Source organism: Gorilla gorilla, chromosome X (assembly GCF_029281585.2).
Source record: "Gorilla gorilla gorilla isolate KB3781 chromosome X, NHGRI_mGorGor1-v2.1_pri, whole genome shotgun sequence".
NCBI lineage: Eukaryota > Metazoa > Chordata > Mammalia > Primates > Hominidae > Gorilla > Gorilla gorilla.
The window spans coordinates 77,835,168-77,862,964 of NC_073247.2; the positions used below are offsets into that span (position 1 = coordinate 77,835,168).

Below are 27,797 nucleotides of genomic sequence, written 5' to 3' on the forward strand. Positions count from 1 at the left end.
AGAGCTAAGATTCAAACCAGGTTTGTCCATGCCCAGGGCCCACCATCAGGAAGCCAAATGAGAAAATATAGAAGAGTTGGGAGGAACAGCTGATGCCACGTATAGAGCTGCTCCAGGCAGGCAACAGAGAGGAAAACATGTTAATTGTACAGGGAGAGGAGAGGAAGCTTCACCCAGGCAAGCAGAAAGATTCTTGGGCAAAGGGAGTGGGGAAATAGGTGTTGGGAGGACTCTCAGGGAGACGCCACATGAATGAGGTATCAGGAAGCTGAATAAAATATATTTTTGACCTAGGGCCAAAGAGTGAATACTCAAAGACCAGGTGAGTCTGGAGCTAAAGAATCAGTCTGCAGATGCAAGTAAGCTGGTGGTGGTGGGAGGTTGGGGGGTGAGCTTCAGAGCAAGCATCCCTTACAGCAGTGGTCCTCAAACCAGCAGCGGTCCTCAAACTAGCAGCATCAGCATCCCCTGGGAACTTGCCAGAAATGCAAGTTCCTGGGCCTCACCCAAGACTTACTGAAGCAAAAACTCAATGTCTTAACAAACCCTATAAGGGATTCTGGTACATGTTCAAGTTTGAGGCCTACAGCCTTGGAGGACTAGGGAAAGCAGCAAGTGGAGTTCAAGAGCCAGAGTACAAGAACCAAACAGTGTACCCAGCGCAAGCCTAGGGCTGTCACACATCACAGCAATGCAGAGCAACCTTTCCAAAGCATAACAGAGTCTGCTGGTTAGAAGTGGTGGTGGGGAGTGGCTTCAGAGATGTGGTTTCTGGGGGACAACCCCCTCTTCCCTGCACCCCTCCACCTTTCCCCAGAGGTCTTCTTTTTAAGAAACTGCTAAGGGCAAGCTCATCAGAGGATCCTGAGGTAAAGGGGTTAGACTGTCTGTGCCAAGGCACTGCCCATGGCTTTTAATTTTCTCCTGGTACCTGATACTGTCACAAAATTTAACTGTGGAAAATATAGGAAGGAAAACAACATTTACTGGGGGTCTGAACATGCTGAGCACTGTGCTAAGGGTTCACACAAATGCCAGCTGATTTAATCCTCACAATATTTCAGTCATGGAAGTGTTATTATTCCTGTTCTGCAGATGAGGAACCAGAGGCTCGAAAAAGTTAAGTGATTTGCCCGAGGTCACATAGCTCAGAAAAAGGCAGCCAAGATACAATCCTTAGTCTTTCTGACTCCAAATGCCATGCTTCTCACCCTAGACCATGTTGACTCTAATGTGAAGGTCCCTGGGGTCCTCTCCTCTTTGTAGCCACCCCAGGGCCATGTGTTATTGATGGCCCATAGATGAGTAACCTGGAAATATTGGTTGAATGAATAAACGAAAAGATGTTCTAGTGACAGAGTTTAACACATGAAGGACCCTTAAGGATATTCTGGTCTTACGGTTTTCCAATCTGTTTTTAGTGTCCTAGACATTTCTTACTGGTGCTCCAGACACAATCACATTGTCTAGGAAACCAGTCATACCCAGTGGACAGGTTCCTCTGTCTCTTCACCCTTGCCCATTTCTATCTCCTTCCCTGCCTTACCCAGAACAAATCACTTTCATCTTCCGTAAGTAGTGGGTGTTTACTAAGATTCTGTTTGGGGAAAGGGTTCTGCTGCCAAAATTAATTTTGAGAAACCCAAATCTAGACCACCTTTTTCATGTTATAGGTGAAGAAACTGAGTGATAGAAAGGCAAAAAGACTTGTCCAGGGTCACTGTGTGCTCTTTAGTAGCATAACTAGAATGTGAAGCCAGGATTCTTGAAACATTCTTCTTTTTTGACACAAGTTAATACAGTTTGTGTCCTAACGAGGAAATAATTATTTAGATTTCAACAATGATTTAGAATTGAAAAATTAAAAATTATAACTCTAATTTTTGCCTTTACTATGTTCCAGTTATTGTGCTAAATAGTTAATACATATAGCCTTATTTAAGTTCTTATAACAGTCTTATAAAATAGGTAATATTATTATCTCCATTTGAAAACTGAGGTTTAGGGGGATTAAATTACTTTAATCATAGAATCAGGAAATGGCAGAGTTGGGATTTCAGTTCAGAATATCTGATTTCAGTTTTCATGCTCTTAACAGTGATGCCATATTACAAATGTCTATATTGAAAAAAAAGTCTATTTAGCCTGCTGCTTGTTTTGTAAATTAATTTTTATTGGAAAAATGATATACCTTGAGAGCTACAAAGACAAATTTGTGTAGTTATGGCAAACAGAAACTGTATGCTCTGGAAATAAATGATTTAGTAGCTAGCCCTTTATAGAAAAAATCTGCCAACCTCTGGTCTGTAGACACCAACTTTAAAATGTTTTTCAAGTGACCTCCAGGAGAAGGAACCAGAAATGTACCCTGGATTTGCAGAAGAGGTGGGTGCTGTTTGTACTCTCAGTGAAATTGGTGAATGAATAATACAAACCTGGAAACCTGGCCTACCTGGCCTCCTGCAGTCTTCACTGTGTTGATTCAAGTCTATTATGACCTGTTCTTGTTGTCTTTCATGAGTCAGAGCAGAGGCCTTATCCCTTCCCCTCCCTGTCATAAATGCCTTAGAGCTTGGACTTGGATCTCAGCTTAATCAGTTTTGTCTCCACTTCCCCTTTCTTGCTTCAAGGTTCGCATGTGTGCGAGGCAGATAATTCTAGGGGCTGCCATGGCTTGGCTAAGCTTCCCTTGACCACTGAGCATTTCTAAGGGAGTTGAGGCTGGTGGCTCCTCCTTCCTTCCTACTGGTGCTTCCACCTGCCTTGGTCTGAGTTGCAGTCCATGGGGCAGCGCCTAAGTGTCTGAGCACACTTAAGAATCTCTAGTGGTTTATGACCCAGACTTTGCCCTACCAGCTCAGTCTTCTGAATGTTCTCTTCCCTGGACCCTGCTCCAGACACTTTAAATTGAGAAGAGGAAAATGTGCCCAGCCTGCCTGGAGAAAAGCATCTGCTCCTAGCCAAGATCTCCTCATCACAAAGTAAGAATATCAGGTGGTGGAACCCCCATCATACCTGTCCCCTTCCTATACCTGGGTCTGTTGGGTAGATGCAGTCCTTTTTAGAGAGGCATAGTATTCTCAGACCTGTCGCCACAAATTGCTCCCCACTCATTCTTTCCCTATACTTTGTGTCTTTGAAACCTCTTTATCTTCTATGTTTAATATCTAGACTATACTTTCTTCATGGAATTCTAGATGTGTAAATTTACAGGGCTGGGAGGGTCCATATCTAGTTTAAGACCCTCATTGTAGAAATAGAAAGAGGCCCAGAGAAGAGAAGGGAGTGGGCCAAATCCACAAAAATCCACATAGCTGATTACTCCTAGAGCAAGTGGGGCGAGAACCTTGGTCACTTGACTCAGGATAGTGACTTTTCACTCTTCTCTCTTTCCACCAGGAATGGGAATGACCTTTGACTTTAAACAAATCCAGACTCCAGTTTTACCCTGAATTGTTGGGGGAACATTTTGTTTTTTTTTTCTTTTTAGTATTTTCAATTCTTCCATGTCTTAGTTTTTAGGGTGTTGACCTGTGTTAATCCAGGCTATCTTCTAGCTATATCTGGTTTCCTCAGGTGGAAAATGTTAAATATAGTTAATATAAAATTTCACTCTAGAATCTGCTAGAAATGACGGAGGCAAAGTTAATGTATATCTAAAAAAATCCACCAGTGACTGGTGGCCAGTAGGCTTTCAATAATTGTGAAGTCCCTTCTACCCCCTCGAAAGTACTGTGTTTCTCCCCTAAGCAGCACATTGTGTGTGGTGGTTTCATGGTTAAAAGTTTAGACAGACCCAGCAAATCTCTCTTCTCTTTTACTTCCTAAGTGTGTGACCTTGGACAAGTTACCTTCCCTCTCAGAGCTGAATTTTCCTCAGTTGTAAAATAGAGAGAATTAGAGTATTCATCTCACAGGATAATTGTGAGACTTAAATAAGAGAATGCATGTAAAATGGTTAACATAGGGCTTAGAATGTAGAAAAAAGTCCTTTGTTTTATTGCCAATTATATTTTTACTTATGACTAAGCAGCCATGACCTCAGAATAATAGTCAGGGCTGACAATTGTGCTTCAGAGCAAGAAGGGAAAGAGCTGGTGAGATGGAGGCTCTTTCCACTTCTACCTCATTTCTTAAATGGAGCTGTTGAAATCTACCCATGAGCTTTGACTGGCCACACTGACAGTGTTCTCCTCTCAGCAAAGACCAATTAGCAAGTCCTGATAACGGAAGTACAACCCACCCCCTTGTAATTCCTCCTGAGATCCTAACCAGGATTTGTAAAACACCCGGATATGGGTAAAGAACCATCCCGGGTTTTGTATCAAACCAGGCCCCAGAGGAACAGGACATTCCAGTAGTTTTGTTTCTGGAAAAGAGGGCACCCAGCCCTTCCCCCTCCCTCATCCTCCCATCCCCGTAAACCCTGCCAAATTGGAATCCTGGACTTAATTTAGGAGAAAGGCCCTGTAACCAAGATACTGACTGAACATGGCTGGCGGACTCAGGCTGGGGTCTGCAGTGCAGCATTAATGGGCCGCTGACATGAATATGGAGTAGTTTTCTCTAGCAAAGGTAAGCTTTCTTTTCTCTCTTTTCAAACTCTACCTCACCTGCCTTCCTGTGCAAAAACGTTTATTTAGCTGGGTTTAGGGGAGTCCTGGCCACTAGGAGAAAAAGTCAGTGGCCAAAAAGTTGGAGGAGGTTTGGCTGATGTGCAGGAAAGTTAAAGGAGACAATAGGCTCCTTTTGTTCCTCTCGCCAAAATAGCCAGGACTACACTGGCTTGTCTGTTTCAGGGCCAATCCTGGAGCCATACAGAATAGTTCATTTTCCTGTCGAAACAGCTTGCTCATCTTCTGTTTCACAGGTTGAGGAATTTATTGAGGTGATGGATCTGAGGATTATGTAAGTGGGAACTCAATTACTTAAAAATAACCATGTTTGGTTTCATATTTTGAGAACAAATTGGCACAGAGTAAGCCAATAAATGATAGCCGAACTAAGCTAAACATCTGAATTTGAGTAGTCTTAGTTTCTACATAGCAAAAATCTTTTAGAAATCATTGGTTCAAATTCTGGCTATTTTTAACAACTGGCTGCCTGACTTTGAGCAAATCCTTGCACCTCTCTGGTCTCAGTTTTTTATATATCAAATGAGGGTGATTGAAAAAGATGGTTTCTAAAGGTTTCATGCATGTGTGAATCTATAACACATTCAGTTTTTCATTACTCAGCATCTGTTATATGACAAGCAATCCTTTTGCTAGGGACTCAAATATCCATGGTTTTATCTGGGCCTCAAGACAATCCTGTGAAATAAATATCATCCCATTTTTTGGATGAGATGACTAAGGCTAAAATAATTTATTGAAAGGTCACATAGCTATCACAGACAAGAGATGGGATTTGAATCAAGGTCTTTAACTTCAAATCGGTATGTTTTCTATCACAGAGTTAAGAAAGCAGAGGACCAAAAGGTGAATTTTGATGGAGGGTTTATTAGGAAGGCTGCTGAGAGATTGGAGACAGGGCCCCGAAGATGGCTCAGCATTCCTTTATTCAGTTGAGTAATCCTTTGTTTAGGATGAGCCTGTCTAGCCCAAAGTAGTATAACTGAGAAAGGGAGATGGAGGGAGAGAAAAGAGCATTGTTGCAATAAAGGAACAGTTTGCAAATTCTAGGGAACACAGCAATGCAAATTGTTATGAATAATAGGGACCAGACCCAGGTGACACTGGGATGGCAGGAAGGTAAGGTAAGGGAGGCTTAACTTTATATTGGCTGATCTTCTCTCCAGGTTGGCACAAGGTTTCAGTATATCTTAACTAAACTATCCAAATAGCCTAGAATTTTTCTTTCTCTTTTCCTTCCATTCAGTGCCTGTTCCTTCTGCCTTCCTTTTTATTTTGTATTTTTTACTTTTTTCCAGGATTCTTTCTCAACCTACTTATTTCATTTCTCCTTTTATTTCTTCCTGTTCTTTTTCCTCATCAGTCTGGTTCTTCTCTATGGGCTTAGCTGAGAAAAAAAATATCCTTGCCCAAGTGAAAAGCTTACACAGGGCTTTCACATCTTTCATATTATTTGACCTTTATTACAAACTAATGAGGGGCCCAAAGTAGAGACAATCCTCATTTAAGACAGGAAACTGAGGCTCAGGAAGTTAGGGACTTGTTCAAGGTTATATAACCAATAAATGGTGAATCCAGAGCTAGAACTTACTATTTTCTGGTGCCTGAACGCTTTCCACTGTACCATGAAATATCTAAGTGGTTATATTTTATTTTATTTATTTATTTTTTGAGACCCGTGTTTCACTCTTGTTGCCCAGGCTGGAGTGCAATGGTGCGATTTCGGCTCACCACAACCTCCGCCTCCCAGGTTCAAGCGATTCTCCTGCCTCAGCCTCCCGAGTAGCTGGGATTACAGGCATGCGCCACCATGCCCAGCTCATTTTTTGTATTTTTAGTAGAGATGGGGTTTCTCCATGTTGGTCAGGCTGGTCTTGAACTCCCGATCTCAGGTGATCCACCCACCTCGGCCTCCCAAAGTGCTGGCATTACAGGCGTGAGCCACTGTGCCTGGCCTAACATCTAAGTGGTTATAAAGGATTTTATGGGTTTTTCATTTTTTCTGCTCTTTTAGTATGTGATAAAACCAAATTAAACAGCAGCAATAACAATGACAAATTCAAATTTGAGGAGGAAAGAAAGGATGTCAATAATTAGAAGGAAGAAAAATACTTATCAGGTACCTACTAAGTCCCAGATGCTGCAAAAATTTATCTTATTTAAATATAGAGTAAAACAGTACTTAAACCTAAGTTTGTCTGACTCAAAAGTTCTAGTTCTTTACATTATACCATGTTGTTTCCAAGAAGAGAGTTCAGCTTGGGCTGTGTGCATTTTCATACCTATGTATATATTCCTGTATGCTTAGAATGTGTTACCATATATGGGAATTTATGAGTGTGCACATATTTATTGCTATTCATAAAATGGAAAATCTTTATGGCCCTGGAAAGTTTCATTTCCAAACTATTTCCTTACTTGCAATAGTAATAGCCACTAATACCTTTTGATCACTTACATGTGCCCTTAAAGTACTTACAGATCTTAATTAATTTAATCCCCACAAAACTCTATGAGGTAGCTAATAGTATTAATACCATTTGAAAAATAAAGACACTGTGGCTAAATAAATGAAGAAGTTTCCCAAGTCATACAGCTAGGAAAAATGGAGCCAAGATTCACTTAGGTAGCCTGATACCAAAGCCTGTGCCCTGGATGCAAAATCGAGTAAGTATTCCTTATCTCTCAAGATCTTGAGAATTATATAAGATGGCAGATGTGAAAAACACATTGTAATCTGGAAACTGCTAGGGATATGTTAGGTGGCATTTCCCACCACTCCCCAGATTCTATTGTTTAAGCCATTTGGATCATAAGTCACCACTGTTGAATGCTTGTTCACTGTATGCTGATGGCCTGTACTAGTCTCTCCCAGGAATATTTTCAATTTTATCATGTGTTTCTCCAGTTGTGGAGCTCTTGCCTGGGACAGTTTTCTGTCTAGGTAAATGAGTTCAAGGCACAACTGCTTTGTTGACACCTCTCTGAGAAAGAAGATTGAAAGGGGTCCATGTTACATTCAGACTTGGAATGAACCAAGGACACTCCCTCCCTGTTGAGGATTCCAAGGCATGACTATTTGTGTGACCATATGTAGAGCTATGTGTAGGTGTATGTGAGTACGCCTGTGTTTCATCAGTGAATGTAAGTATTGGCAGCATGTGAAAGCTGGAAGGACTCTTTGAGAGCTCATTACATACCACATTTTTATGGTTCTGCACTTAGATTATCACACTTCTGTGACTCCCTCAAAAGGTAAGAACTATATAGTCCAGCTTTATGTAGTCAATTATTTTATAGATGGGAAAAATGAGGTGAAGAAACTTGCCTAAGTTCACCCTGAACAAGTATTAGAACTTGAACCAGACCCAACTGATGGAAAAATGTATGCTTGTGCTTCTTTATGTCACTTTAACAATAGCTGTTATTGCCCATCTACTTGGCCTCCATTGCCATGTCGTAATAGATACACAGCGACCTCTAAAAAATGACATTCTCTCTCAAGGAGTGTGTAGTCCAATCTGGGAAATGAAGACAGTTCATGAGGCAGGTCATGAGATGGAAAGGTAACAATAATACAGAGTCTGACTTAATCTAATTGGGTGCTATAGACAGTAAGTAGCCCTGCAGAGGACAGTGATATGAAGAGGCTAAAGGTGGCCTTCTGGAGCAGTTAGTATTCAAATTAACCCTTGGAGTAGGAATATAGAAAGTATGATGGATGTGAGACTGTAGAGATGAATTAACAAACTGCAGCCAGGAGGGAAAAGGAAGAGGAAGGCAACCAGTAGTTACTACTGCCTACTATGTTCCAAACATGGATTATACTTGTCCGTTTCATGTAAGCTTTCTGATTTATTTCTCCAGGGCTGATATTATTATACCCATTTTACAGATGAGAAAACTGGTTCTGAGTGGTTAAGTAATCCCCAAGGCTACACAGCTGGTCAGTGGGAGAGCCAGGTTTTGGAAAAAAGGACCCCAAAACAGATCCTCTCTTACATCAAGGGCTTTCTGCCAAATATAATATGGAATCTAGGGATTAACACTTGGGTCACTGCTGCGTATGGAGAGGACTGAGAGTTTGTGAAGTAGTCTATAAGTTTATTTCTTAAAAAGGGTAAATATCTGGGGATTTTCTATCCATATGTGAATCTTTGCATATATTTGATTCTCTATTTTTTATTAACAATGCCTATTTCATGTGCTTGGGTTGAAGATTTAGCGAAATAATTTATATAAAGCACTGGACATGGTGCTACTATGTAATGATCTCTCAGTGAATAGTAGCCATTATCATCATTATCATTAATACAATCTATTAGTTATATCTCTGCCTACATGAGTATGTATGTCTGTTTGTAAAGTGATTATAACTGCATGTAATTGCTTGTTTCAGAATGTATGTGTTTTTTCATAGATATGGCTGTTGCTATAGGCATATGTATGTTCTCTGTGTATATACATGTGAGTGTGCAAGTATATTTTTGTGGAAGGTAGTACAGCATGGTGATTATGCTGGAGCCACACTTCCTGGGCTCAAATCCCAACTCTACCGATTTTTATCTAGATGGCCTTGGGCAAACTACTTTACACCTCTGTTCTGAAGTTTCTCCATTGTAATATGGGGATAATAATGGTGTCTACTTCATAGGGTGGTTGTGAGGAATAAATGATTTAATCTGTGTAAAACATTTGGAACAGATGTACCATGCACATACGATAAATATAGCTTTATTATTATTATTCTGAAGTTGACTAAGATTTTATATAACAGAGTGATTTTATGTGTAAATGGAAGTGTGTGCGTCTCTGCTTTTAGGTAAGACTACATGTACCTGTGTGTGCAAGTTTATGTATTTATGTGATGTTGTCTGTGTTTCTGTGTTTGACTGTAACTGTGTATGGTATCACTGAGTGCTTCGTCCTAGTCCCAGGAAGTCTAACGTCCTGTCTTATGCATTGAAATGAGAGGTTAGAATCTTGGGTCTGATTCTGACTCAGGATTAGACCTATGAAATGAATTTATGAATAGCCTTGGGAATCAGCAGACAACATTTCTTCTGAGAAGTTCAAAATACTTCCCTCACATACTGTCATTTATTTTTGGTTCATTGTTAACTTTTGAAGTATAATACACATAAAGTGCACAAATCTTGTTTATAGCTCAATGTATTTTCACAAACTGAACACGCTTTTACAACCAGCATGTAGATCACGAAACAGAGCATTACTTAGAAGCCCTCCTCTTCCCTTCCCAGTCACAGAATCCTACTTCAAGGCAAACATTATCCTTACTTCTACCAGCATAGATTACATTGGCCTGATTTTGTACTGTATTTAAATGAAATCATACAATATGTACTCTTTTGTGTCTATTTTTTTAAACATTACATTTGTCATAATCATTCATATTGTTGTGTGTAGTTGTAGTTTGTTCATTATTATTGCTATAAAGAATTTCATTTTATGAATAAAATGCAATGTATTCATTCATTATAGTGTTCACGAACATTTTGACTGTTTCTATTTTGGGTTTATGAATATTGTAGTAAATATTTTTTGGTAAATTCTCACTTGTTGTTAAGTACAATTTATAGAGGATAGGAAGTGGCAACAACAATGAGTGTTCCCCTTTTGCCTATGGGAAAAGAGAGGCAAAGGGAGAATTAGTGTTAGTGGCCCAATAAGGCTTCTGGTGCCTGTTTCCTGATTCTTGGGACAGCACATTCTTCCTGCTACACCATTGAAAAAACTGGATCCAGATCTCTCTTCTGAAGGAACTAGTAATACATGATTAGCAGCATGGGTGACTTTTTAACTATGCCCTTCAAAATCCAATCATTGAACACTTATTGAACTAAAAGGAATCAGGTAAGTTAAAGAAACTGGGCTAAATGGGTTTTCCTTTCTCAGTCACGCAACCTGGCTCTTGCCTCTTCAGTTTTCTGGACACGTAGAAAGCCCCTTTGTTCTCTTTCTTCTACACCAGCAGTTTTTATTTGCCTGTTTCCCAGAGTACTGTGGGCCATGGAGTCAGGCCACCTCCTCTGGGCTCTGCTGTTCATGCAGTCCTTGTGGCCTCAACTGACTGATGGAGCCACTCGAGTCTACTACCTGGGCATCCGGGATGTGCAGTGGAACTATGCTCCCAAGGGAAGAAATGTCATCACGAACCAGCCTCTGGACAGTGACATGTAGGTTTAATTTCTTGTGGTATTTGAGGGGAAGTTATGGGAGCACCCTTGAGGTCAGGAAGTAGCCTCTTGAGGCCCCTTTCCCAGGGTGTGGTAGCAGCCAGCTCCTGATCGCTCCGAGCTGTACATACTCAGTGGCAGATTTCCTGGGAAGAAGGCTAGTTGAGTCGGAAGCCAGCATTTTATCTGGAGTTTGCCGTAACATTTTTAGAGTCCTAAAGAGAATTCCATATTTGCTGTTTTCTAATCTCATACCCACAGTGCTTACTTATTTAATAACTACTGTTTGACTTTAAAAAAGAATAATGAAATATATACAGTGTTTGTAAGATGTATGGGTGGGAGCTATGCTTCTATAGTTTGGTGAAGCTACTGTATATTTATTTCAGATATGAGAAAATGTGAAAAAAGAAAGTAAGCCTTAGAATCAAGGATTAATGGTAATAATTCTCACTTATGTAATACTCTGTGACACAGACCATACTAGAAATTTACATACTTTGTCTCAACTCTCACAAAAACTCTAGAAGGTAAGTATGTGTGTAGTTATTTTATAGATGAGAAAACTGAGGCTCAGAGAGGTCAAGTGACTTATCCAAGTCCTATAACTAGTAAATGAAAAAGATAGGATTTGAACCTCGATAATGAGAATGTAAACTAATACTCTTCTCACCACTCTGTCCCTCATAGATCCCACAGGATTAACCTTTCCTGATCTTAGAAAATAGCAAGTGCTCCACAAATATCTGTTAAAGAATAAATGAATGTACGAAAAAATATTTTGTGACCATGACTCATTTTTTCTCTCCAAAGCTTTGGAGTTTTCCAAAGTTGATTGTAATATCTCTGAGTTCTCTGAGAAGAATTAGAGTATAGTAGGAATAACAACTCTGTCTTTTTTGACACAAAGTATTCATCTAGTTTCAGAGTCAGAGTCCTTGTATTAATTTTTTTGAAGGAATAAATTCATTATCCTCCATCCCTAATACTTTGTAGTAATATTCCACATTTATTGAACTTTTACTATTTGCCACTGTCCTAAGCTCTTCGTGTATTTGAATTTTTTTTTTTAGTCATCAGTAAAAGCTGTCTGAGTTAGGAACTATGATTATTTCCATTCCATTTTACAGATGGGCAAATTGTGTTCGGAGAAGTTAAGTAACTTGTTCAACATCCCACTAATTTGGAAGTGGCAGAGTCAGCAATCAATCCAAGTGGCTTGGCTCCAAAGCTTGGAGTTATAAGCACTATGCCCTAAGGCCTCCCATATGTATCAGAATGATGCTAAGTCAGGCTACATTGACGAGGAGTCGATCACTTAAAGAGTCAGTCCACAGCTGGTTGTCTCTTTGTTACTGCATATTGTGTCAAGCTATGTGAAATTGCCTTTTATGTGGGTTTAAAGTGGTCAAATATGAGCAATTTCATATGCTGATATTTGAAATTTTTAATAGTTAAATCTAAAACTTTCATGTTTTGATCAGTACAATGCCATTTCCTCTTGTTTTGTCCTAAACAAAGATAGTCACTTTTTGGTCAGTATCTTCTGGAAAAGGAACCTCCCAAGGCTTGAAGATGGGGGGCAAAATTATGACTCTCTTTCTTCTTTCCCAGAGTGGCTTCCAGCTTCTTAAAGTCTGACAAGAACCGGATAGGGGGAACCTACAAGAAGACCATCTATAAAGAATATAAGGATGACTCATACACAGATGAAGTGGCCCAGCCTGCCTGGTTGGGCTTCCTGGGGCCAGTGTTGCAGGCTGAAGTGGGGGATGTCATTCTTATTCACCTGAAGAATTTTGCCACTCGTCCCTATACCATCCACCCTCATGGTGTCTTCTACGAGAAGGACTCCGAAGGTAAACCATTCCACCGTGTCTTTCCCCCATGTCCAACAAATATCACTTTTCCTTTACTGCCATGTGAAGGAGAAGAATTGGTAGTGAAGATTTTCTTTTCTTCCTATTTACCTGAGGTGGCAAAGACTCTCCTCAGAGTAAACAAGGGTGGGCACTGGTATCAGTTCTGCCATTCATATACTGTGTGACTTGGACAAGTCATTGTCTCTCTCTGGGTCTCAGATTCCTTCTCAGGAATGTGAAGACACAGTCTACCTCTTAACACAAGGAACTATTTGAATGGCATCTCCATAGAATATTTGAATACTCTATGAAAAGAAAAGAGAATGCTATAAATGTGAAGGATTGTCATCCTAGTGTCACAGTCTTCTGAAAGTTCCATTTTGTTTTTCCCTAAAGGGGAGTTCAGCTTATTTATCTCTACCTCCCTTATTCCTGGCCCAGTAATTTATAATACTGACAACAGTGAGTAAGAGGAACAGAAAGGGAAGTCAGAAGACTCTGGCTGGGCCACTAAATCCCTGTATGATCCTGGACAAGTTACTTTTCCTTAGTTTTCTCTTCCATACAATGGAGAAGTGAACCAATGAATCATTTAGTTGACTGCAGACTGAAATTCTGTGATTGCCTGCTTTTTTATTTTAAGTGAGTGTTTGAAGGCAGGGAATTCTGTCTTCTTGCTTCTATGCCACCAGCTTTATGCTATGGCATTACCAGATCAGGCCAAGCTGTACTTTTCCTAGCCACAGAACTTTTCCAGTGGCTACAAGCTTTCCACCCGTTGTTAATGTGAGGACTGGATTTTTTAGGTTAAATGTTACCTAAATCTGTGCTCTCCTTAGGTTGTGAGGAATACTATGTAGGTCATTAGCATGCTACATTTTATAAGACTGGACCTAGGGTTCTACATGTCAGCTCTGTCTTAATTTATGTATTTGCCACGGTCCCTCACTTATTCTGGGCCTGCGCATGTGCAATTTCATTTCTAGGTTCCCTATACCCAGATGGCTCCTCTGGGCCACTGAAAGCTGATGACTCTGTTCCCCCGGGGGGCAGCCATATCTACAACTGGACCATTCCAGAAGGCCATGCACCCACCGATGCTGACCCAGCGTGCCTCACCTGGATCTACCATTCTCATGTAGATGCTCCACGAGACATTGCAACTGGCCTAATTGGGCCTCTCATCACCTGTAAAAGAGGTACAGGTCCCAAGGATAAGCTACGAGGTGTAGTTTGGGACATCTAGGGGTAGCAGTGATATGGTTGAACCACCTACATATTGGGCAGCAGCCTGAGGAGTGCTAATTCAGCACTCTTGTTTATTATCAAGAAAAATCTCTGCTAAACTCACTTTGCACTATTTTTTTTTTTTTTGCAATTTCATTACTTTTTTTCTTTGTGGGTTAGGAACAATTTTTTTTTCAATAGGATTATTGTGGTACAGGTGGTATTTGGTTACAAGAATAAGTTCTTTAGCGGTGATTTGTGAGATTTTGGTGCACCTATCTCCTGAGCACTATACACTACACCCTATTTGTAGTCTTTTATCCCTCGTGCCCCCCCAGCCTTTTCCCCAAATCCCCAAAGTCCATTGTATCATTCTTATTCTTTTGCACCCTCACAGTTTAGCTTCCACATGTCAGTGAGAACATACAATGTTTAGTTTTCCATTCCTGAGTTACTTCACTTAGAATAATAGTCTCCAATCTCATTCAGGTCGCTGCAGATGCCGTTAATTCATTCCTTTTTATTGCTGAGTAGTAGTCCATCGTATATATGTACCACGGTTTCTTGATTCACTTGTTGATTGATGGGTATGTGAGTTGGTTCCATGATTTTGCAATTGTGAATTGTGCCACTATAAACATGCATGTGCAAGTATCTTTTTTGTATAATGACTTCTTTTCCTCTGGGTAGATGCCCAATAGTGGGATTGCTGGATCAAATGGTAATTCTACTTTTAATTCATTAAGCAATCTCCACACTGTTTTCCTTGTGGGTCTACTAGTTTACATTCCCACCAGCAGTGTAGAAGTAACTGTTCCCTGTTCACCACATCCAAGCCAACATCTACTGTTTTTTGATTTTTTTTTGATTATGGTCATTCTTGCAAGAGTAAGGTGGTAGCGCATTGTGGTTTTGACTTGCATTTCCCTAATCATTAGTGATGTTGAGGATTTTTTCATATGTTTGTTGGCCATTTGTATATCTTCTTGTGAGAATTGTCTATTCATGTTCTTAGCCCACTTTTTGATGGGATTGTTTATTTTTTTCTTGTTGATTTGTTTGAGTTCATTGTAGATTCTGGATATTAGTCCTTTGTCAGATGTATGGATTGTGAAGATTTTTTCCCACTCTATGGGTTGTCTGTTTACTCTGTTGACTGTTCCTGTTGGTGTGCAAAAACTCTTTAGTTTAATTAAGTCCCAACTCTTTGTTTTGATTGCATTTGCCTTTGGGTTCTTGGTCATGAAATCCTTGCCTAAGCCAATGTCTACAAGGGTTTATCTAATGTTTTCCTCTAGAATTTTTATAGTTTCAGGTTTTAGATTTAAGTCCTTAATTCATCTTCATTTGATTTTTGTATAAGGTGAGAGATAAGGATCCAGTTTCTCTTACATGTGGCTAGCCAATTATCTCAGTACCATTTGTCGAAATGGTGTCCTTTCTACACTTTATGTTTTTGTTTGATTTGTCAAAGATCAGTTGGCTGTAAGTGTTTGGATTTATTTCTGAGTTCTCTATTCTGTTCCATTGGTCCAAGTGCCTATTTTTATACCAGTACCATGCTGTTTTGGTGAAATGGCATTATAGTATAGTTTGAAATCAGGTAGTGTGATGCCTCCAGATTTGTTTTTTTTGCTTAGTCTTGCTTTGGCTATGCAGGCACTTTTTTGGTTCCATCTGAATTTTAGAATTGTTTTTTCTAATTCTGTGAAGAATGATGGTGGTATTTTGATGGGAATTGCATTGAATTTGTAGATTGCTTTTGGCAGTGTGGTTATTTTCACAATATTGATCCTACCCATCCATGAGCAGGAGATGTGTTTCCATTTGTTTGTGTCATCCATGATTTTTTTCTGCAGTGTTTTGTAGTTCTCCTTGTAGAGGTCTTTCACCTCCTCAGTTAGGTATATTCCTAAGTATGTATGTATGTATGTATTTATTTGTTTATTTATTTTTTCAGCTATTGTAAAAGGGGTTGAGTTCTTGATTTGATTCCCTGCTTGGTCAATGGTAGTGTATAGAAGAGCTACTGATTTTGTACATTAATCTTATATCCAGAAACTTTACTGAATTCTTTTATCAGTTCTAGAAGCTTTCTGGAGGAGTCTTTAGGGTTTTCAAGGTAAACTATCATATTGTCAGCAAACAGTGACAGTTTGACTTCCTCTTTACATATTTGGAGGCCCTTTATTTCTTTCTCTTGTCTGATTGCTCTGGCTAGCATTTCCAGTACTAAGTTGAAGAGGAGTGGTGAGAGTGGGCATCCTTGTCTTATTCCAGTTCTCAAAGGGAATGCTTTCAACTTTTCCACTTTCAGTATAATGTTGGCTGTGGGTTTGTCGTATATGGCTTTTATTACATTGGAGTATGTCCCTTGTATACCAATTTTGCTGAGAGTTTTAATCATAATGTAATGTTGGATTTTGTTGAATGCATTTTCTGCATCTATTGTGATGATCATGTAATTTTTTAAAAATTCTGTTCATGTGGTGCATCACACATATTGACTTGCATACGTTAAACCATCCTTGCATTCCTTTCATACCCATCAAGTGAGTATGAAACCCACTTGATCACAGTGGATCATCTTTTTGTTATGTTGTTGGATTCCATTAGCTGGTATTTTGCTAAGGATTTTAGGACCTATGTTCATCAGGGATATCGGTCTGTAGTTTTCTTTTTTTATTAATTTTATTATTATTATACTTTAAGTTTTAGGGTACATGTGCACAATGTACAGGTTTGTTACATATGTATACATGTGCCATGTTGGTGTGCTGCACCCATTACCTCATCATTTAGCATTAGGTATATCTCCTAATGCTATCCCTCCCCCCTCCCCCCACCCCACAACAGTCCCTGGTGTGTGATGTTCCCCTTCCTGTGTCCATGTGTTCTCATTGTTCAATTCCCACCTATGATTGAGAACATGCGGTGTTTGGTTTTTTTGTCCTTGTGATAGTTTGCTGAGAATGATGGTTTCCAGCTTCATCCATGTCCCTACAAAGGACGTGAACTCATTTTTTATGGCTGCGTAGTATTCCATGGTGTATATGTGACCTAGGCAATACCATTCAGGACATAGGCATGGGCAAGGACTTCACGTCTAAAACACCAAAAGCAATGGCAACAAAAGCCAAAATTGACAAATGGGATCTAATTAAACTAAAGAGCTTCTGCACAGCAAAAGAAACTACCATCAGAGTGAACAGGCAACCTACAGAATGGAAGAAAATTTTTGCAACCTACTCATCTGACAAAGGGCTAATATCCAGAATCTACAATGAACTCAAACAAATTTACAAGAAAAAAACAAACAACCCCATCAAAAAGTGGGAGAAGGATATGAACAGATGGTCTGTAGTTTTCTTTTCTGGTTATGTTCTTTCCTGGTTTTGGTATTAGGGTGATGCTGGCTTCATAGAATGAATTAAGGAGGGTTTCCTCTTTCTCTCTCTTGTGAAATAGTGTCAAAAGGATTGGTACCAATTCTTCTTTGAATGTCTGGTAGGATTCCATGGTGAATCCATCTAGTCCTGACTTTTTTGGTTGGTAATTTTTTAACTGCCATTTTAATCTTGCTGCCTGTTACTGGTGTATTCAGGGTATCTAATTCTTCCTGGTTTAATCTAGGAGGATTGTATTTTTACAGGAATTTATCCATCTTATTTAGGTTCCTAGCTTATATGCAGGAAGGTGTTCATAGTAGCCTTGAATCTTTTGTATTTCTGTGGTGTCAGTTGTAATATCTCCCGTTTCATTTCTCAATGAGGTCATTTGGATTTTCTCTCTTCTTTTCTTGGTTAATCTTGCTAATGGTCTTTCAATTTTATTTATTTTTTTCAAAGAACCAGCTTTTTGTTTCATTTATCTTGTAGTTTTTTTTTTCAATTTCATTTAGTTTTTCTCTGATATTGGTTATTTCCTTTCATCTCTAGGGTTTGGGTTTGGTTTGTTCTTGTTTCTCTAGTTCCTTGAGGTGTGACCTTAGAACGTCAGTTTGCACTCTTTCAATCTTTTTGATGTAGGCGTTTAGAGCTATGAACTTCCCTTTTAGCACCACTTTTGCTGTATCCCAGAGGTTTGGTTTTTATAGATTGTGTTATTATTGTCAATCAGATTGAAGAATTTTTTTTATTATACTTTAAGTTCTAGGGTACATGTGCACAACGTGCAGGTTTGTTACATATGTATACATGTGCCATGTTGGTGTGCTGCACCCATTAACTTGTCATTTACATTAGGTTTATCTCCTAATGCTATCCCTCCCCCCTCCCCCCACCCCATGGCAGGCCCCAGTGTGTGATGTTCCCCTTCTTGTGTCCAAGTGTTCTCATTGTTCAATTCCCACCTATGAGTGAGAACATGCAGTGTTTGGTTTTTTGTCCTTGCAATAGTTTGCCAAGAATGATGGTTTCCAGCTTCATCTATGTCCCTACAAAGGACATGAACTCATCCTTTTTTATGGCTGCATAGTATTCTATGGTGTATATGTGCCACATTTTCTTAATCCAGTCTATCATCGATGGACATTTGGGTTGGTTCCAAGTCTTTGCTATTGTGAATAATGCCACAATAAACATGCGTGTGCATGTGTCTTTATAGCAGCATGATTTATAATCCTTTGGGTATATACCCAGTAATGGGATGGCTGGGTCAAATGGCATTTCTAGTTCTAGATCCTTGAGGAATCGCCACACTGTCTTCCACAATGGATGAACTAGTTTGTAGTCCCACCAACAGTGTAAAAGTGTTCCCATTTCTCCACATCCTCTCCAGCACCTGTTGTTTCCTGACTTTTTAATGATTGCCATTCTAACTGGTGTGAGATGGTATCTCATTGTGGTTTTGATTTGCATTTCTCTGATGGCCAGTGATGATGAACATTTTTTCATGTGTCTTTTGGCTGCATAAATGTCTTCTTTTGAGAAGTGTCTGTTCATATCCTTCGCCCACTTTTTGATGGGGTTGTTTATTTTTTTCTTGTAAATTTGTTTGAATTATTTGTAGATTCTGGATATTATCCCTTTGTCAGATGAGTAGATTGCAAAAACTTTTTCCCATTCTGTAGGTTGCATGTTCACTCTGGCAGTAGTTTCTTTTGCTGTGGAGAAGCTCTTTAGTTTAATTACATCCCATTTGTCAATTTTGGCTTTTGTTACCATTGCTTTTGGTGTTTTAGACATGAAGTCCTTGCCCATGCCTATGTCCTAAATGGTATTGCCTAGGTTTTCTTCTAGGGTTTTTATGGTTTTAGGTCTAACATTTAAGTCTTTAATTCATCTTGAATCAATTTTTGTGTAAGGTGTAAGGAAGGGATCCAGTTTCAGGTTTCTACATATGGCTAGCCAGTTTTCCCAGCACCATTTATTAAACAGGGAATCCTTTCCCCATTTCTTGTTTTTGTCAGGTTTGTCAAAGGTCAGATGGTTGTAGATATGTGGTATTATTTCTGAGGGCTCTGTTGTTTTTCATTGGTCTATATCTCTGTTTTGGTACCAGTACCATGCTGTTTTGGTTACTGTAGCCTTGTAGTATAGTTTGAAGTCAGGTAGCGTCATGCCTCCAGCTTTGTTCTTTTTGCTTAGGATTGACTTGGCAATGCGGGCTCTTTTTTGGTTCCTTATGAACTTTAAAATAGTTTTTTCCAATTCTGTGAAGAAAGTCATTGGTACCTTGATGGAGATGGCATTGAATCTATAAATTACCTTGGGCAGTATTGGATGAAATATTCTGTATGTATCTGTTAAGCCTATTTGTTCCAAGGTATAGTTTAAATGCACTGTTTCTTTGTTGACTTTCTGTCTTGGTGACCTGTCTAGTGCTGTCAGTGGAGTGTTGAAGTCTCCCACTACTATTGTGTTTCTATCTATGGCATTTCTTAGGTCTGTTAGTAATTGTTTTATAAATTTGGGAGCTCCAGTGTTAGGTGCATATATGTTTAGGATTGTAATATTTTTCTGTTGGACAAGGCCTTTTATCATTATATAAAATGATATATAAGAGCCCTCTTTGTCTCTTTTAACTGTTGTTGCTTTCATGTCTCTTTTGTCTGGTATAAGAATAGCTTCTCCTACTCACTTTTGGTTTCCTTTTGCACGAAATGCCTATTTCCACCCCTTGACTTTAAGTTTATGTGAGTCCTTATGTGTTAGGTGAGTCTCCTGAAACAGGAGATGGTTGGTGACTTCTTATCCATTCTGCATTTTTGTATTTTTTAAGTGGGGCATTTAGGCCATTTACATTCAATGTTAGTATTGAGATATGAGGTACCATAGCATTCGTCGTGCTATTTGTTGCTTGTGTACCTTGTTTTTTTTTATTTTTTTGTTTTTGCTTTTTAAATTTTATTTTTGTTTCATAGATCCTGTGTGATTGATTTATGCTTTCAAGAGGTTCCATTTTTATGTATTTCCTGGATTTGTTTCAAGATTTAGAGCTCCTTTTAGCAGTTCTTGTAGTGGTGGCTTGGTAGTGGCAAATTCTCTCAGCGTATGTTTGTCTGAAAATGACTGCATCTTTCCTTCATATATGATGCTTAGTTTTGCTGGATACAGAGTTCTCGGCTGATAATTGTTTTGTTTGTGGAAGCTGAAGATAGGGCCCCAATCCCTTCTAGCTTGTAGGGTTTCTGCTGAGAAATATGCTGTTTATCTGATAGGTTTTCCTTTATAGGTGACCTGGTGTTTTTTCTCACAGCTCTTAAGATTCTTTCCTTCTTTGTCTTAACTTTAGATAACCTGATGGCAATGTGCCTAGGTGATAATCTTTTTGTAATGAATTTCCCAGGTGTTCTTTGTGCTTCTTGTATTTGGATGTCTAGGTCTCTATCAAGGCCAGGGAAGTTTTCCCCTATTACTCCTCCAAATATATTTTCAAAACTTTTAGAATTCCCTTCTTCCTTAGGAATACCAATTATTCTTTAGGTTTGGTCATTTAACATAATCTCAGACTTCTTAGAGGCTTTGTTCATTTTTTCTTATTCTTTTTTCTTTGTCTTTGTTGGATTGGGTTAATTTGAAGACCTTGTCTTCAGGCTCCAAATTTTTTTCTTCTGCTTGTTCAATTCTATTGATGAGACTTTCCAGAGGATTTTGCATTTCTATAAGTGTGTCCAGTGTTTCCTGAATTTTTGATTGTTTTTTCTTTATGCTATCTATTTCCTTGAATATTTATCCCTTCACTTCTTATTTTTGTTGTTGTTGTTTTTATTATTTCCTTTCACTGGGCTTCACCTTTCTCTGGTGCCTCCCTGATTAGCTTAATAACTAACCTCTTGAATTCTTTTTCAGTTAAATCAGGGATTTTTTTTTTATCTTGGTTTGGATCCATTGCTGGTGAGCTAGTGTGCTTTTTTTGGGGTGTTAAAGAACCTTGTTTTGTCATATTACCTGAGTTGGGTTTCTGGTTCCTTCTCATTTGAGTGGGCTCTGTCAGAGGGAAACTCTAGGGCTGAAGGCTGTTCTTCAGATTCTTTTGTCTCAAAGGGTGTTCCCCCGATCTCTCCCTCCTTTTTTATGGATGTGGCTTCCTGTGAGCTGAGCTGCAGTGATTTTTATCTCTCTTTTGGGTCTAGCCACCCAGCAAGTCTACCTGGCTCTGGGCTGATACTGGAGGTTGTCTGCCCAGAGTCCTGTGATGCGAACTGTGTATGGGTCTCTCTGCTGTGAATACCAGCACAGTATTTGGGGTGTCTCCCGAGTCCTGCAGGAGCAGTCCATTTCCTTCAGAGGGTCTGTGGGTCCTCTTGGGATTCCTGGTGTGTTCATGAAGGGTGCTGGAGCTAAAATTCATGATGCAAGCCTCCACATGCTGCTCTGTCCATCCGAGTGTGAGCTGCAATCTACTCCTGACCCTTGTCCACCATGATGATCCTAGGAACCTTTTTAAAAATTATTGTTATTAAAAACAACAAAACACCAAACTTTTCTCCTTTTTATTTTTTTCTTGCTTCACTTTTAAATCTCAAATTAGTCATTATAGGAGTCAAGTCACATTGAAATCAGATATGTAGTAAGAGTTTAGATATGGATAAGATTGAAAGTGTGGTCATCAGGGTTTTGGAGGATTTTGCTGATAATAGGATATGTCAGACTTGAAGACCAGAGGGTGGCAGGAATGTGGTCAGGTTCAGGCCCTGGGTTGAAGACATAGGCAGGGATGGTAGGAGGGAATTATTGTAGATCCTATGTGTCCTAACATCAAGTCCTAGGTTCAACTGAATTGGTGGTTTTAAATGGGGAGTTTGGAAATGGAAATTAATCTAGGAGGGTTATTTCTGCTTTTCTGTTGCTTACAGATTCTTAAGACCCCTCTCTTTCTATTCCTTTCTTATGAGTACCCCTTTCAGCTTACTATTGCTAAGGAAAGAATCTTCTCAAGGGAAACTGTCTTACTTGCCCTAGGAGCCCTGGATGGGAACTCCCCTCCTCAACGCCAGGATGTGGACCATGATTTCTTCCTCCTCTTCAGTGTGGTAGATGAGAACCTCAGCTGGCATCTCAATGAGAACATTGCCACTTACTGCTCAGATCCTGCTTCAGTGGACAAAGAAGATGAGACATTTCAGGAGAGCAATAGGATGCATGGTGAGTTGGGAAAAGGTGGCCACATTGTGACAGGGAACATTGTTGGAGGGTATCCACTGGGCCTAGTATTTGGTGGATGCTTTCACATACATAGTCCTTTTTAGTCATCACGAGGACAAGGAGTAGTAGATGGCTCTTCCCTGTTTTACGTGTGAGGACACTGAGGCTCCTAAGATTATGCAGCAGATAAATGGCACAGCTGAAATTCCAACCTTGGTCTCTCTGACTGCATAGATTGTGCTCTTGCCATTAGGCTATTCTGCCTCATAATGTGGAATAGCACACAGTCTAAAGTTATATAGTATATGGTCAATTACTTTGCTGTGGGTTGCCCACTGATACAATTAATTAATATTGATTTGTTTTAAAAAGGAAGAAGTTAGCAGAATTATCCACTTTGTGGAGAAAAGTGGTTTCTTTCAAGCTACCTTGCTTATATCTCCCATCGTACTCTGTGCTTATGTCTATAAGGGCATTGACCATATTAATTAAATTAAAAAAGAAACTAAAGGCACAGAAGACCCGAGGCATGAATATTGAACTGATTTTAGGAATATAAACAAGTCAGTTTTGTTTTTGTTTCATTAAGGAAGTCATTTACTGGCCATTCGTGACAGGGGTGGGCCAAAAACCATACAGTCCCCAAAGGAGGTGGAAATTCAGAAGGAAGATGTAAAGGATGGCTTGGATAGATCAACTGTTTCTTGAATTTTATACCAATTGATTATAAAAGCCATGTTAATTAGTCAGCCAATTTGACAATTGTCCTGTGGAAATTTTTAGAATGAAACCACCCTGAAAGAATAGCCTGCAAAATAACTAAATTCCTTAGAGAGCTTCTTCACATTTCTGGTTTGGAATATTGGCTATAAGCATTTATTAGCTCTGTGGCATTGGGAAAGAAGTAACTTCACCTCTCTGAGTCTTGGTTTTCTCTCTCTCTCTTTTTTTTTAATGAGACTAATGATATCTGCCTATTTCTCAGGGATGTTTTTGAGATTTAAAGAAGATAATACATAGGTCAACACAGTGTGCTGTTTATAACCTCATTTAAATGTTATCTATTATTGTCAAATGGTAAGGCTTCTTCCATTTGGCTGTCCTTTCCTAATCCTGATATTTTCTTTGGGTTTTCTTTTGCAGCAATCAATGGCTTTGTTTTTGGGAATTTACCGGAGCTGAACATGTGTGCACAGAAACGTGTGGCCTGGCACTTGTTTGGCATGGGCAATGAAATTGATGTCCACACAGCATTTTTCCATGGACAGATGCTGACTACCCGTGGACACCATACTGATGTGGCTAACATCTTTCCAGCCACCTTTGTGACTGCTGAGATGATGCCCTGGGAACCTGGTACCTGGTTAGTTAGCTGCCAAGTGAACAGTCACTTTCGAGGTGAGATCCAACATTTCGGACGATTGGGTTGTAAGAGAGAGGTATGATAATGGTCAAAGGAGGCTGGGTTTCTGGCCTGAAGCCATAAATAAGTCCTCCAGTTGAGGCATCTTGGGATAAAGGATAGCACACTAGATTAGAAGTCAGGGGACCCAGGTTTTTTCCTGAATCTGCTGGGAAACTTGCTGGATAACTTTGGGCACATCTCTCTGTGTTTAATCTTCCCCATCTTGAACATAAGACAGCTTGGGGATGGATAGGTAGACTTTTAATCAGCTTTTTATTATTTGCTTAGAATTCTAAACAATTAATACCTGGAGACATTTTCAACATATTGAACAGGGAGTGAAGGAGAGATTAATTAAAAGAGAGTAACATTTCTGTAGGAGATCATGGTGTATTGTGGGTACATAGTTACACTCTGGTTGGAACTCAATAGCAGTAGGAGTGGAAGGTTTTATTTTCAAAGAGAGAAACATTAATGTCATTGCAGAGCAATGTATTGAGGAGCATCAGATGCATCATAGGGGAGGAACAGCATATGAAGCAATGGAAAGAATAGTAGATAAGTGGTTAGGTTTGAATGGTAGTCTTAGGTTTGTGAAAAACTTTATATGACTTTAGACAGGTGCCTTTCCATTTCTAGGTCACATTTGCCACATCCGTGAAATGGGAAAGTTGGTCTCAATCGTCTCTTAAATCCTCTTCAGCTGTCATTTTCTAGAATTATTTGATTTATGGTAAATTAGAAGGGTGTCAGAAAAATGATATGTGAGTACTTGAAGTGGATTTTAGTAGGTTAGGAGTTGTAGACTAATAGGATAATAAATCTTGGGTGTTAGGTTTGACACAATAGGGGACAGTTACATGTGCTCCATTATCCAGGGTATGTCTTAGCCCCAAAGCTTCCCAGGTAAGAGAGTATAAATATGGATTGGGATTAGAGATGCAGCATGATAGTGGAATAAGCATGGACCTTAGAGACAGACATGCTTGGATTCAAATCCTGGTTCCATCACTTGTTTAGCCACCTTTGATAAATCATGTCACTTCTCTGAGCCTCTTAATAGAAGTAGTGATGTATACCTCATAAAATTGTAATGAGGTTTTAGAGTAAAAATGTGATTTTGGATCTTAGAGAATAGGGGGATGATATAACCAAGATAGTAGATATAAGAAAATAAAATGAACAATTAAGATCTGTAGTTGAAAGATGAGCGTTTAAGTCTCAACTCCACCTCTGACTAGCTGTGCAACCTTGGGCAAGTTATTTAACCTGTCTGACCTTTAGTTTTCTTCATCCGCAAAAGGGGACATTAAAAGTCTATTTCACACAATGGTTGTAAGGATTGATAGAGATAACATATGTACTCCCTGGGACTGAAATTTTAAAAAAGATGTAAAGCACCTGACACAGAACCTACCTTCAACATAATACATGTTGAAGAAAATAAATATTTTTTCCTCTCCCTTCATCATACCTCAAGTTTCTAATTTACAAATTTCAAATCTCCCTGGGATGCTGTGGGACGCTAATAAAATAATATAGCTGAGTGACCTCTATAAGTTGCTAAGCCAATATAAGACAGTACCATCCATTGCCATTATGATGCAATGTAGTATATTCCACATTTGAAAACACTACTTAGAATCTACATTTTCCTTACGGTCCCAAGTCTGAAGCTTTATCTTCACTGATAGAAGATGTTCTATTATTTTGGGAGCTTCCCAGTTTACAAATAATTAACCCCTATTTTAAATTTGATGCTCCTACCAGCCCCATGAGGTAGATTTTCCTATTCTCTCCTTTGGCAAAAGAGGGAAGCTCAGATTGAGGAAGTGACTTGCCTAAGGTCCTACAGATAGTGCTTAAAGCTTGGGCTTGAACTCGAGTTTCCTTACTTCTGTCTCTGTGATGTTGCTACGATGTGAGCCTTTATGCAGAGGCAGGAATGAGGATCTAGTAAATGCATCAGTGGTGGTATAAGCAAGTGGAGGTACCTGAATTCTACCCTGGACTCTCTCTCTCAGCCATGCACTTTAAGAGTGAGAGAAAGCGGCCCATTTTGGAGCAGGAGTAAAGAGAGTAGTGGAGGGTGGGTGGAGGAAACACTAACAGAAAGAGGAAGGTGAGTCCTCTGGGTTAAAATCCTATTGGATAGAAAGGAGTCAGCCATAATGTTCTTCCTTCAGATGGCATGCAGGCACTCTACAAGGTCAAGTCTTGCTCCATGGCCCCTCCTGTGGACCTTCTCACAGGCAAAGTTCGACAGTACTTCATTGAGGCCCATGAGATTCAATGGGACTATGGCCCGATGGGGCATGATGGGAGTACTGGGAAGAATTTGAGAGAGCCAGGCAGGTAAGAGGCAGTGGGATCCCTCTCTTTAATTCTGGGTCCAGCTCCAAACATTTATTATCTTTCTTCCAGAAATCTCTCACTTTACTCAGGGATCCAAATCATTGTCTGGCTGGGGTTACATGAACCAACTGTTAGCCAAGTTCTTGTGGCCCCCTGGAGAGCTTGCTCTTGGGGAGATACAGGTAGCAAAGCTTTTTGTGGGGTTATTCCATATCCCCACAAAGGGTCCAAGCAGAGTTTGAAGTTGGTCCTACTATAGTTCCTGGCCATTTTCATAAAGGAAAGCCCAGGTGGGACCAGTTCTTGTATCAGTTGAAATAGCTTTTATTCCAGGTTTCTTCACTTTACCCATTATTTACCTCCTTGCTCCTTCATTTCTTTTCTATAGTCTGAATGAGGCATTTGAGCAGGGATGCAAAAAGCACTCTGAGAAATGTAGGAAGAGAGGCAGCCTGCTTTTTGGCTATCACATGCCCATTCTTTTGAAGGAATTTCTCCAAGTTCTCCTGCCTCATCCATGACCCAGATGTGGGCAAGATAGAGTAGGAGGTTAGTGCCCTACTCAGTTGCTGGGTCTTAAGTCATACCACTCACTGGGCAATCGATGATGACAGGTCTTCCACAGAGGAGGCACTTGATAGGTAACTAAGAGAGGGGTTGGGGGAAGATCCTTCATGGTTATACTTCTAGCAGGAAATAATAGAGTAAATCTGGAGAAAACTTAGGAAAGTTGGTGTTTGAGTCTCAGCATGGATTCTATGATTTCCAACTGGGCTTATTAACATAGTGGGCTTTCATTTTGGAGTGAGAGAAAGGATTATTAATACCTGAGGATGATTAAGGACAGATGTAGACTATGAATCTCTGGAGGGCAGAACTGGTCCCAGTGCCTGGAAATTATAAGCAAGAATATTCCAACTTACACTAAAATAGAATTCCAATAATTTAAAATGTCCAACAGTAAGGGAGATTGTCTCCTCTGGATATGAGTTTCCTATTTTTGGAAAGGCTCAAGCAGAAGCTGTATATAACTTTCTAGTGGTGCCACCAAAGGAGATATCTTCACTGGTGGGAGTTAACTTAGATGAGCTCTGAGGTCCTTCCTAAACATAAAGATTCATAACTTGGTGAGACTACGGGTGAGATGGGAGTCTATTTGATACCTAATGAAATCATATCATATTTTACTTTTTATACATCAGTATCTCAGATAAGTTTTTCCAGAAGAGCTCCAGCCGAATTGGGGGCACTTACTGGAAAGTGCGATATGAAGCCTTTCAAGATGAGACATTCCAAGAGAAGATGCATTTGGAGGAAGATAGGCATCTTGGAATCCTGGGTGAGGAATTTTTAAATTATGAAATTCATTTACTAGAGCCAGAGAATTGAGGAAGACTTTGAAACTGAGGCCTGGACATCACTTAGGAGCACACTGTAGACCAGCATCTCCCAAAGTGAGTCTTATGAGATGATTGTTTTGTGAAAGAGTTATGAGTCTGAATGTGTTTGTAAAACCACTAAGTTAAGCA

At 39.6% G+C, this 27,797-nt stretch overlaps 1 protein-coding gene across 2 annotated transcripts in view; it reads left to right on the top strand.

Moving 5' to 3' along the window:
- Positions 1–4,111: 4,111 nt before the first annotated feature.
- Positions 4,112–27,797, top strand: part of HEPH (hephaestin) — a 93,259-nt gene continuing 69,573 nt past the window's right edge. Inside the window, exons 1-8 of one of the 2 annotated variants that reach the window (XM_019019758.3) lie at positions 4,112–4,575; positions 10,652–10,831; positions 12,446–12,690; positions 13,680–13,892; positions 22,326–22,508; positions 23,652–23,906; positions 26,100–26,268; positions 27,471–27,607. In XM_019019758.3, the coding sequence (XP_018875303.1) occupies positions 10,665–10,831; positions 12,446–12,690; positions 13,680–13,892; positions 22,326–22,508; positions 23,652–23,906; positions 26,100–26,268; positions 27,471–27,607 (1,369 nt within the window). In that variant the 5' untranslated portion in view covers positions 4,112–4,575; positions 10,652–10,664. The remainder of the gene's footprint in view (positions 4,576–10,651; positions 10,832–12,445; positions 12,691–13,679; positions 13,893–22,325; positions 22,509–23,651; positions 23,907–26,099; positions 26,269–27,470; positions 27,608–27,797) is intronic. The other variant, XM_004064292.4, reaches the window with a different exon arrangement.